General features: G+C 39.8%; 1 protein-coding gene across 1 annotated transcript in view; it reads right to left on the minus strand.

The window, feature by feature from the left end:
• mcm2 (minichromosome maintenance complex component 2) overlaps window positions 1-13,215 on the minus strand; it is a 44,005-nt gene that overhangs the window by 22,031 nt on the left and 8,759 nt on the right. The window contains exons 2-10 of the mRNA XM_043707602.1: window positions 11,167-11,354; window positions 10,141-10,313; window positions 8,828-8,916; window positions 7,730-7,904; window positions 6,681-6,900; window positions 4,130-4,337; window positions 2,644-2,778; window positions 1,766-1,957; window positions 739-832 (exon numbers count right to left, since the gene is read on the minus strand). Coding sequence (XP_043563537.1) covers window positions 739-832; window positions 1,766-1,957; window positions 2,644-2,778; window positions 4,130-4,337; window positions 6,681-6,900; window positions 7,730-7,904; window positions 8,828-8,916; window positions 10,141-10,313; window positions 11,167-11,354 — 1,474 coding nt within the window. The remainder of the gene's footprint in view (window positions 1-738; window positions 833-1,765; window positions 1,958-2,643; window positions 2,779-4,129; window positions 4,338-6,680; window positions 6,901-7,729; window positions 7,905-8,827; window positions 8,917-10,140; window positions 10,314-11,166; window positions 11,355-13,215) is intronic.

Below are 13,215 nucleotides of genomic sequence, written 5' to 3' on the forward strand. Positions count from 1 at the left end.
TATCATGTGTTGACTACACCAATCCTCAATTTGGTAATTCACTTGAATCCAAGTGTTGACTGGAGTTACAAATGTTTACCTTTACAGAGACTTTTCAGTGATTTTTTGAGAGAGAGAGAGAGAGAGAGAGAGAGAGAGAGAGAGAGAGAGAGAGAAAGAAAAAAAGAGATCTAGCATTTTTTGCAGGCTTTTGCAGATCTCATGCACGTTGTTTTCTCTCCTCTCAGTTGTGACAAACAATCACTTCACCAATCTGAAAGCTGTTGCTAGACACTTTCTTTTTATTCAACTCAAAAGATATCTGGTGTCAGCTAGTCTACTAAAAGTATCAAATCCAGTTTCTTCTGGGTTACATTTTATTTTTAAAAATTCTCTGCAGCACAACAGCCCTTCTACTCATATTTCAAATGAAATGTATGTAGTTCTGATGATGAACGTGCATACAAAAATAATGCCACAGAACTTTTAAGGGAAGAAAAAGGATGAAAGAGCATGGTTAATGATAAAAATTACATATAACACAGAAGGGGGTTAAAAATGCAGATTATGCAGTGTATCAAACCATAGTAATTAGGTGACACTACAGTTGTGTTTTAGAAGATTGGAGAATTAAGCAAAACCTTAAAATAACGTTTTACAAAAAACACTGAAGAGTTTAAAAAATACAATAACAAACTGGCTGTTGAAGGCATGGGCAATGCTAATAGGTACGACTTATTTCTCAAGACATAATCCTACCTGGGTTTTTTGGTTCACCTCCAAACAGAGCCAATGCAAGACCCCTTTTTATGTCCTCATGACCATATATAGAAGGTGCAATGCTAGCAAATATCTAGGAGTGAGGTGAAACAGATGTTACAATCTACTCGCCCAATCATCAAATCAGTTATAACAGAATGTTTAGACAGTTTAATCCTCTCAAATACTATCAAAGTCCTTCTGGTAGACTCCAGTGGTGTAAAAACATTGTACACTCCATCAATATTGATGGGATAAGAATCCTCTTCACACAGTGCATACAAAAGAAATAAAAACAAAATCAACTTTAACATTTTTTCATAAACTTTTCAAGTGTGAATTATTTCAAAGACATTCCATGAGTACTGCTGCTCGACCACAAATGTAACAATCTCATGATTATGTTGAACTGTCACAATCATCGTCTTTTTATGCATCATGCAAATGCTGCTGCAGCCCAATTTACTTAGTTGCTACATTGACAAATTTAATTTTACATGCAGCACAAGGCTTTTGTACGTTTCAGTTGGGGCGAGAAAGGTGGAATGGAACTATTTTGCGACTCCTGTGGATGGTCATCATGCCTCAGGTGAGGCCAGAGGGTGAGTGGAGTCTTTCATGGTAGCATCAACTGGTATAGGAATTGAACATGCTGTTGGGACCACACTGGAAAACAAAACAGTCATCCAACTCCTACAATCTCCATCACATCAAATATATCCAAATGTCCTGGGCACCTGTCTAAGAGAGATGTTTGTTCCTTGAACATGCCCAGTTTGGCATAAACAGAACATTTTTTTCATGGGTCTCAGGGAAAGATAATTAATACCTCTTAGGAAACAACTGTTTTTGACTTGCATTGCCTTTGACTCCTGGACACAATGCTCTAAGAATATAAACATATGGAATGTATGTGTGTACACAAACAGATATGCACAAAGGAAGAGGTTTACTTTGGGCTTTTCTATTTTGCACCCATGAGTCAACTTTAATTGCTTCTTAAGCTTCACTGTCTTAAGATACCCACCCTCTCTCCAATACGTTCATCTTTAGAAAGACCAACGATTGCCTTAATATCTTCATCTGTAAGCTCGCCAACTGCCACTTTATTGTCCTTTTTTGTGATGTGATTTGCCATGATCACTGTAGCAAAGACTGGAAACCCATTGGCAGTATTCAGTGAACCATCATAGTTATTATGATATATGCCAGTAAGTTCCTGCAATAACAAACAAGACAAGAATACAAATCAATAACCCATTAGGTGGCAGCAAAATAAAAACAAAAATTTTTCTGTTTTAGAATGGTCAAACTAAATATTTACCAAATCTAAAGTGTATTTGGAGATATCCGGATGGGGAAAGAGTTAACATAATCAGTCCTTGTCTTTCCGAACAGCTTTCTAGGGGGCTACTCCTATGTACCCAATTCCATCCTTGCTAAAGAAAAACCTTTACTCTTCCCCCACCACCAACCACGCCATCCCCATCAACAAGTAGGGTTTCATCCCCCTAATCAAAAAAATACATTTCACAGCGAACACTCTAATTGGCTAATGCATCTATTGATGCTTTACTGAATTTCAGCACCGTACTATTGATTATTCCATCTAATTCTTTCATTTTTGTGCACATCCACAAAACTACTAACAATACTAACAAGGCCTAGATCAGTTAAACTGCTGATCTGACAGTTTAGATAAAGTTATTTGGCAGTGAACACAGGTACACCAGGATCTCAGTTTACCTAAAATGAACTTAGAAAACCCTTGTATAAAATGAATGCTATAAAGTTGGCAAAAAGCAGAAGATACTTTACACAGTCAGAAAATGTGCAATGCAACTGATGTACAAAGCGGCGTTGACTGGGGAAGAAAAGTCCCATATATATTCAGTCACAACTTACAATTTCATCACCCGGTTTACAGCTGTCCACCAGATCTGCAAGAAGGATTGCATCTTTTGAGCGAGGTAGCCTTCCGGCTGCAACCTTGCCTGGACTTTCCTGAATCGTGATCCTTTGGTAATTCTGGTACACGGTCTGAAGGGAAAGAATAAATTGATCCATAAACAGGACACTGCCACAAGACTTCTTTTGGACTAAGCATTCAAATTTAAAATAGAAGAGCATATATGGTTTGGAAGTCAAACCAAACAATAATAATTAGCATTTCAATCCCTTGACGCCATCCTGTGACAAATAAACATTTTTATGGTCTTTCACCGTAATTTTATCATGATCAGTGAACTGACTTTATTCGGGTTTTGATATAAATAATTGCTGCATACATGAGCCATGTACGTGTGGATTTTAAAGGTTTAAGAGTCAAAACAATTGTTAATTTCAGAAGTTAAATGACTGTTTCTCAGACATTGCCAAGCTAAGGATGTTGCCAGGGTAGGAGAATTTGATCTGTAGGGAGAGGCTGAATAGGGCAGGGCTATTTTCCCTGGAGTGTCAAAGGCTGAGGGGTGACCTTATAGAAGTTTATAAAGTCATGAAGGGCATGGACAGAGTGAATAGCCAAGATCTTTTCCCCAAGGTAGGGGAGTCCAAAACTAGTGAGCATAGGTTTAAGGAGAGAGGGGAAAGGGGAAATGATTTAAAAGGGTCCTAAAGGGCAATGGCTTCACACGGTGGTGGTGTGTGTATGGAATGAGCTGCCAAAGGAAGCAGTGCAGGCTGGTACAATTACAACATTTAAAATATCTGGATGGGTGTTTAAATACAAAAATTTAAGGGGATATGGACCAAATGCTGGCAAATGGCATTACTTTAGTATAGTTGGTCAGCAAGGACAAGTTGGACCAAAGGGTCTGTTTCCATGTGTACAGCTCTGTGACTCAGCTTTTGAGAAGCTCATCAGGTTCATCTTCTCCTACCCCCATCCCAAAAGTATCTATTCATTGTACACACACCCCACCTAGTGTTTAGCTTGTTGTCCCTTAGACACATGCATGCTTGTCACCTCGACTACTCGTTGTGGGCCACTTGTCGTGAGTCTGCATTGTCAGCAGCACCTTTAATAAAATTAAACAAAAATAGAAAATACTGGAAACACTCAGCAGGCTCAGCATAAAAGAAAAAGAAGATAACATTTCATGTTAGTAACCTTTGGCTCAATAGATTGTTTGATGTTAAACAAAGGGTGAAAGCAACAGGTTACTTGGATAACATGAGATGAAATGCAATGGGAGGAGGCTTATTTAAATTCTAAACAAACACTGTTTGCTTTTGTATTGTAAATTAAACACCATTCTCTTCATTTTAAAAGCAAATAGTGATACAGGATAACATCATACCAGCTGTGCATGCTACCCGGTAGAGTAAATTACAAGAGACACTGTATGCAGTACAAATCTGAATTTTCCAAAGAACCACATTTACATACTTCCTCCATGTTGATTTCAAATGGCCCTGCAGATTGACACTCAGGACAAGAGCCTGGCTTCACTTCCTGGTTCTGGGATTGGAAGAATGGACCCAGGATGAAGCTGCACTTGTTACAGTTGTACTTGATCATGCTAAGCTGCGGGAGGACTCCTGTAGAACTGGTAACCACGCCACTTGTCCTGATCAGCTGATTCAAATGAAGCTGCCTGTAATAAAAAGAATGAAGTACATCTCTGAACAAGTTGCTTAAAAAAAAGGTTACATTAAAAAAAAATCAAGTTAGGGGCTCATGTAGGGCAGTGGTAATGCACCTACTTTGGAGTCAAGGGGCCTGGATTCAAGTACCTCCTCCTCCAGTAATAACATCTTTGAACATTAGGTTCGTGTTCATTAGAAAAATATCTAAGAAGAATTAAATGGGACTTTGAAAGTAGTAGGACATTTCAGCAAGGCTGTTCCAAAACAAAAATACTAAATGACCGAGCACAATAGATTTATGCTAAACTTTCAAATAATTGATTAGTCCTCAGTTGGAGTGCCTAACAGAAACAACATAACCTTCTCTTTAGCAATCCTAGGTTAAGCAAAGAGATACTGTCATAGGTTTTCAAGGTTATGAAGACATTTAACAGTGTAGCTAGTGAGACACTGTTTCCACTGGCAGACAAGTCACATATTTAAGGTAACTGGCTAAAGAACCAAGTCATGATTAGATAGTTTTAATTCAACAAATTACAATCTGGAATGCACTGCTTAAAGATTGTGGACACAAATTTAGTGGTAACTTTTAAAATAAAAATGGAGCGGAGTTGTTGTCCTTCGAGGAAAGATTGGAGTTAAACTCTCTGAAGTTCAGAAGAATGATATGTTATCTTACTGAAACTCCAAGATTCTGGGATAGCTTGGCAGAGAAGATATGGAGAGGATACTGAAAGTTCATTCCACCAACGAAACAATGTAAAATAAATTGCCCCCATGTTCTTTTAAAATCTTTTCCTCGCACCTTAAAAAATTTGCCCCCAATCTTGAAAAACCCCCACCCTAGGGAAAAGACACCTGCCATTCACCTTATCTAAACACCTCATGATAATATAAACCTCTGTACGGTCACATCCCAACCTCCTGGGCTCCAGTCAAAAACATCCCAGCCTACCCAGATGTTTAATTATATCCAGAATTCTCCAATCCAAGTAGCTGCGGTTGCTGAATCATTAAATACATTGAAGGCAGAAATTGATAGACTTCTGGACTCCAAGAGCTGTGGAACCAGAAGGGAAGTGGAGTCACGTATCAACCACAGAGTGATTATGATTAAAAGGTACAGCCAGGTTCGAAGTATCAATGGACCACCACACCTTTTTGTTGCAGGGCTTTGGGGAAAGAACTGCATAGAGGGATTAATTTGATAGCTCAATCAGAAATGTTTTCTGGAGCCAGCATCCCTTCAAATCTAGAACCACCTTCAATCTAGACGAGACCAATGCAGCAAGTGACGATCACTCGTTCCTTTGAACCTGCTCGACCATTCAACTAAATCATAGCTTATATTTACCTCAACATTACTTTCCCTACACCTGCCCCATAATCCTCGATATCATTAGTATCCAGAAACTACTGATTGTGTTCTTAAACAGACTTGAAGATTAAGCTTCCATAGGGTAAAGAATGCCAAAGATTCACAATTACAAGTGAAGAACTTCCTTTTTATCTCTTTTTAAACAATCTACTCCATATTCTGAAAGGGCATACCTGCTGGTGCTAAACTCATCAGCTAGGGGAAACATCCTATTTTCACCAGGGGTCATGGACGCCCCTCTGTCAGCTATCAAGGGACTGTGACAACACGTATTAACTGAAATAAGTTGTGGAGTGAGGTGGCGGGAAAAAAAGAATTGACTGGCAGGAGACGAAAGAAATATCAAACTGATGCTGAACGATGTTGCGATAAAAAAAATCATTTTTTCTTACTTAAAACTGAAAATACACGAATTCTAAACCAAATGACTAAAGTACACATCCTTGATTGAAACAACTGCATCTTAAGTCTTGTAACAAACCCAAATGGGATCAGATAAATAAATAAATAAAGTTCCTTAGAATATGAGAAATTTGAGTTGAAGTTTTACATGAATATATAAAAAAATCAAAATATGTATGTAAAAGACTACGACTCCTGCTCTTCTGACTCCCCACTTATTGAAAGTGGAGGTCAGCACCAAAAATACAGCACATAATAAATCTGATAGGGTGAGGTTTAACTTTGACATGCAGCAACGTTATACTTGACCTCGAGGAGCTTGACATTGACAGTCATACTGAAACTTTTGTTTTTGGAACAATACAGCTTGTGGGGAGACCACTTGACTCATCATTTGTGTACCTGCTTTTAGAAAAAGCCGCAAAATTCAGTATCTACTGTTGCATCAATCCAGGGAACTGTGGTTGCTGAGTCATTAAATATTTAAACAACATAATAAAAAACAAATTCAAAACACGAAATAAACAAGATCTTTAAAGAACAATAGTGCAAATTTACTGCAAAGCAATACCTGAGTGATCGGAGCTCCTCAACAAGAGGCAGGCTGGAAATTCTGATGTGAATCTCCTTTGCAATCCGGTCATACTTTGGGTACATGGAGAGGACCACCTCTTTGGCTGCTTCGTCAAATATCTTCAACATTTCTGCTGGGGCCTCAGGCAGAAAGTAGGCCAACACGTGCTCTCTAGCAGCCAAGTCTTCATAATTAACCACCAGACTCTCTCTGTTCTCTGCAAGTACACAGCCATATTATGACTAGAATCACAGAATCTCTATAGTGCAGAAAGAGGCCATTTAGCCCACAGAGTCTGCAATAATCTTCAGTAAAGCATCCCAGCCCTCCTCCATCCCTGGAACACCGCATGGGATTTTTACCATTCACATCCCTGGACTGTGGGAAGAAGCCCATGCAGATGGAGAGTGTGCAAACTCACACAATCACCCAAGGCTGGAATTGAACCCAGGTCCCTGTGATGTATTAGTGCTAAAGATAGCATAAGCTGAAGATCTGTCAAGCATTGGGATTGTCATTTCAGAACGCCATTATATACTCTGCTCCAAAGCTTGACATTTTGTTAACATTGAGAATTTGGTTCTATGATGCACAACTTTAAGTTTGAGTTGTGTTTCTACATTGTGTATTTCATGAAGGGTGCAAATTGCGATAAATTAAATCTACTTAAGTAGAGTCTCTATTCCATGTGTGATTCTTAGATACATGTCCAAATGGACCAAAACCTGATAATATCCAGGTTTGGGCTGACAAGTGGTAAGTAACATTCATGCCAGACAAGTGTCAGGCAATGGCCATCATTAGCAAGAGAGAATCTAATCATGCCCCATTGACATCCAATCAATTATCCATTCAGAATTTGCAGTTATGGAAAGATAGTTACATAATACAAACAGCATACGTTCCCCCCTATGTGGACAGTTAATTCTATTATTCAATTTCGGTTTCACAAGCATTGCTCCAGGTGCTTCAAAGCTTTGACAGATTTGATCTAGACTGGTTCATGTAAATGCTAATGTTCCCGTCCCACCAACGCTTCTACTAACCTTTGCACATGTCACTAATTTTCTCCTTAAAAACATTGTGCCCATGCTCATTGACATGGGTCCTCAGGAAATTCTTGAAACGGTGGTAGATTTCCAGCCTGGGCGCTGCCATGGAGACCCATTCCCTGACAGAGTGACCTTTCATGTCTTCCAGATTCTCAATACTTTCAATCATCTGCACCAGAAGGAATAGCAGCGGAAAGAAAAAGTGAAAAATATTAAGAAATTGGCTACATATGTACAATAAGAGCAAAATATTGCTGATGCTGAAAATCTGAAATAAAGGCAGAACGCTGGAAAAACTCAGCTGATCTCACAGCAAGTGTAGAGAGAACGCATCTAACAGAACAGACTCTTTGAACTACTGTGTGTGGCAAACATGCTGCCAATCTAAACTAATCCCATTTGCCTGCACATGGTCTGTATCCACTATTCCCTGTCTTTTCACGTGTCCATCCAATGCCTTCCTAAACTTTGGTACTGTATCTGCTTCCATCATTTTCTCTGGCTGCACGTTTCAAGCACCTATCACTGTTTGCATAAAAGCATGTGTCATACATCCTCCTTAAAATAGTCCCCCCACTTCTTAAAACTATGCACCAGTCAAGATCAGAAACTGCCACATGCCCCACTGCAACTATATAACTGGTAGCTCCAAAGGACAATCAATTTCCCTTCCTGCAGTGTGTACATACACCAGTGCACTGCAGCATTGTAGAGATGGCACAAAATCAAGCACTGAGTTATAAGAAAGCAATAAACCTAACACAAACTTGCTAGATTCCCTGGTGCTGAGACTTGCAAATCAATTTCTGCTGTGGAGTCTGCGAAACATCAGTGACTCATACTACCACTGGATTTTAACAATACATTCTTAGTCGATTAATCTTACTGTTTTAGCAGGATTAAGTAATTCATCAAAATACTCAGTTGCTTAGGTCATAATTTAAAACTAAATCTGCTTTTCTTTTTCCTGTCCTAGGAGATTACACAATGGATAAAGGTGTGCAGGTAATATGATGAAAGAAACACCAAATCGGAAGGAATAGATCTTTCCCACTTTGTCATTTTCCTATAATACAACAGCATCAAACTCACCTCCTCCTCATCCTCGGCTGCCCCGTCTGCTGCTCGCTCTGCAAGCCGGCGCTTTCTTGCTGGCCGTTCTTCATCCTCATCATCACTCTCTGAAACAAGAGAGGTATATCTACAATATGTTTACCCAGGCCATATCTCCCTTTCACGTGCAATTTTTGACAGATCTCTGTGCTTGAAAATTTATTGAAGCTCTCCAGAACCACATTTACTCTAAACCAAATCGGGATCTTCCATGCGGCAATGATTTTACCACTGCTGGTTAAATCCAAAGAAATTAAATATTGAAATTAACCTGATACTCTAGTGCAGTATTCCACCATCAGTAGTGTAATCTCTCAGATAGATGTTAATCTGAGGTCCTTTCTGCCCTCTCAATCAATAGCAGTATGCAAAAAAGAATGGAGTAGCTCTTCTGCTCATTTTGTAGTTATTCTCATACTGCTGTTTATAGGGACATGCTGTGCACAAATTGTTTTTCACATTTCCCTACATTGTAGCAGCAACTACATGTTGAAAATATTTCAGTGGCTGTGAAGTGCTTTGAGGCAAGCCAAGATTCTGAAAGAGATTAAGTAAATACAAATTCTCACTTTCATATTACACATTAACAACGCCATTGTTATACCAGAAAATTCCAAGCCAGAAGTTCTGGTTCTGCAACAACTCAAGATTGCATATCAAGAACTTCCCATTTTGCCAACCAGCAGAGGGGTAAGGCTACCCACCGCAGAATCGACCAAGGATGTTCCTCATGATTTTGCCATCATCACTGCCCCTTAAATATCTTAGGCAGTAAACGTTAGTTGACAAAATTATATTGTTATGTGGCATTTTGTTAAGTGCGTTTTGAAAGGAAACATACACTGCATCAACAGCATTACCCTCAATAACCCCGTTACTCTGTCAAAACACTCAAATACGTCAGTTAAATATATAACCTATCACGTGTGCTGGCTTTCTTTAATTAATCCACATTAGCCAAAATGACTTAATTCTGTTCAACATTATTGTTCTGAGATGGTTTTCACCTCCGTTGAACCTGGTGAGTGATGAGCAGTTTCTGAAAGCTGCGAAGGGGCATTAAATGCCTTTTTCTGGATGGTAAGCACAGCCTAATGGACTACTTCTGCAAGGGTGTTTCTTTTTGGGGAAAGAAGTCCAGCCATTTCATCAACTGCACTAAATCCTCGAGAGTGAAAAATAGAGGAACAAAAATACAATGAGAACAAGTAGTTAAACTTGAAGAATTAACCAGTTGCCGTCAATCTAACCTAACAGTTGTTTTATGCACAATTCAGAGGACTGGCACTCACCGTATAGGAGATCTATTCTCATACGGCCTTGGCGTAAACCCTCAGCATGGTCTCTCCTTCGCATTTGCCTCTCAGCTTCTGCTCGTTGGCTAGCAGTCATCTCCTCCAGGTCCTCCTCATCATCTATACCTTCCCGTTCATAGACATCTAGTTCCGGAATGGCAAGGTAGTCTCTGAAAATGGGAATACACAGTATAGTATTCAGTTATCAATGTGGGGAAATAAAACATGCAAAAGGGGACATCGCTTATAAAAGTAGGCAGTTTTTGAAGGCAGAAGAGAAAAGAGAAAAATGAATTCAACATGGGCTTTTCACTTCTGCAATCTGGTTTCAAAGACAAGTTAAAAATCTGGACAAAATTGATTAAAAACATGCTTCAACATCACTGGGTGCACATAAAATGATGTGTAACATTAGCCAGATTAAATGCAAGACCTTTGCTCAAAACTGACTGCAGCAAAGTAGAAGACACATGTGGGCCTTTGAGAAATCCACAATGGTACAAGTAAGCAATGATCCCCCAAGTTTTAAGACCTAACACCATGTTATAATGCCATTTTAGGTGAAGTTTCTAATTCTCTTAACACTGATAATTTCTTAACCAGATTCAAATTAGACAGATTTTGTATGTCCACTGTCCTTTAAACGACAGACTTAAAAAGAAACCTTCACTGTATGTATTGAGAGACTAACATTTTCAGTTGCCAACAACATATGGCGTGCTTAGTCACTGTTGTTGATGCATGACAACAAATAACAATTTTCCACAATTACACTGAGACATGAAACACAAATTTGTTCTCTTTCTCATCAAATCAATTGACAGTCACAGCTGAACAAAGTTGCTTCACATTTCCAAATCCACAATCAGAGCAGGGTTCAAGTGATGTCATCATTTTGAAGCTACAACTCTTTCCTACAAATTTTTCCTGGTGGACACTTATATTTGCTGGCAATCCATCTTCTAGAAATATGGAACAAAAGCCAGGTGGAAGAGTATTTGTCATGCTGTGATCATTACTGACCGTTCCAGATCATCTCCCATCAGATCCTCTCCATCCTCTTCCTCCTCAGCCAGCACATCAGTACCCAGCAATCCTTCTGACTCATCTTCAAAAGGGGGGAGGTCTCTTCCTGGGCTGGACGTTAAAGCATCTCCACGCCGAGGGGTTCGATTGGGGCTAGTTGCCATGGTGAATGACTCAGAAGAATCCTAAATTGGAGGTGGTAAGGGAGGAAAAAGAGGAGACAAAATAGGAAAATCATAAAACTCAGAGCACTTCATTTTCTAATAATTTATCCACTAGGCTGGGTAAAGTATCTCAGTTGGAGAGGCAGTTAGAGGCAATGAGGAATTTACAAGAGCAAGGGGATGTGATGGGTGACAGTTATAGAAAGAGGGGAAAGTCTCAGGTACAGTCACATAGATGGGTTAACTCCAGGAAAGGTACGAGAGGTAGGCAGGTATCTTCTGTGGCTATCCCCATTTCAAACAAGTATGCAGTTTTGGAAAACGTACAGGGTGATGGACACTCAGGAGTACATAGCACGAACAGCAAAGTTTCTGGTATTGAGACTGGTTCTAATGTAATAAAAGGTACGCTGGGTTCCAAGCGATTGATTGTGTTAGGAGACTCTCTAGTTCGAGGTACAGACAGATGTCGGAGGCCAGCAGCAAAAAATCAGAATGGTGTGTTGCTTCCTTGGTGCCAGGATCAAGGATGTCTCAGTGAGGGTGCATAATGTTCTCAAGGGAGAGACGGACCAGCAGGAAGTCATTGTACATATTGGTGTACGGCAGAAGGATTCACATTTTTGGATCATTGGAATCTCTTTTCGGATAGAAGGGACATCTACAAGAAAGACAGATTGCACCTAAATTGGAAGGGGACTAATATACTGGCAGGGAAATTTGCGAGAGCTGCTCGGGAGGATTTAAAACAATCTGAGACTGGTACAGTTGAGAACAAAGGCGAGTCAAACAAACAGTCAGGTACAAAGCAGAGAACAAGGTCGGACTGATAAATTAAACTGCATTTATTTCAATGCAAGAGGCCTAACATGGAAGGCTGATGAACTCAGGGCATGGTTAGGAACATGGGACTAAGATAGCATAGCAATTACAGGAACATGGCTCAGGGATGGACAGGACTGGCAGCTTAATGTTCCAGGATACAAATGCTACAGGAAGGACAGTAAGGGAGACAAGAGAGAAGGGGGAATGGCGTTTTTGATAAGGGATAGCATTACAGCTGTACTTAGGGAGGATATTCCCAGAAATATATCCAGGAAAGTTATCTGGGTGGAACTGAGAAATAAGTAAGGGATGATCACCTTATTGGGATTGTATTATAGACCCAATAGTCAGAGGGAAATTGAGAAATAAATTTGGAAGGAGATCTCAGTTATCTGCAAGAATAATAGGATATTTATGATAAGGGATTTTAACTTTCCAAACATAGACTGGGATGCCAATGTGTTAAGGGTTTAGACGGAGAGGAATGTATTAAGTGAGTACAAGAAAATTTTCTGATCCAGTATATGGATGTACCTACTCTTGGGAAATAAGGCAGGACAGGTGACTGAGGTGTCAGATGGGGAGCACTTTGGGGCCAGAGACGATAATTCTGTTAAAGTTTTAAAATAGTGAGGGAAAAGGATAGACCAGATCTAAAAGTTGAAGCTCTGAATTGGAGGAAGGGCAATTTTGACAAGAACTTTGAAATGCTGATTGGGGACAGATGTTCCCAGGTGAAGGGATGGCTGGAAAATGGGAAGCTTTCAGAAATGAGACAACGAGTCCAGAGAAGGTATATTCCATTTAGGATGAAAGGAAAAGCTGGTAGGTATAGGGAATGCTGGATGACTAAAGACGTTGAGGTGAAAATGTGTTGCTGGAAAAGGGCAGCAGGTCAGGCAGCATCCAAGGAATAGGAGAATCGATGTTTCGGGCATAAGCCCTTCTTCAGGAATGAGGAAAGTGTGTCCAGCAGGCTAAGATAAAAGGTAGGGAGGAGGGACTTGGGGGAGGGGCCTTGGAAATGCGATAGGTGGAGGGAGGTCAAGGTGAGGGT

This window comes from Chiloscyllium plagiosum, chromosome 18 (assembly GCF_004010195.1).
Source record: "Chiloscyllium plagiosum isolate BGI_BamShark_2017 chromosome 18, ASM401019v2, whole genome shotgun sequence".
NCBI lineage: Eukaryota > Metazoa > Chordata > Chondrichthyes > Orectolobiformes > Hemiscylliidae > Chiloscyllium > Chiloscyllium plagiosum.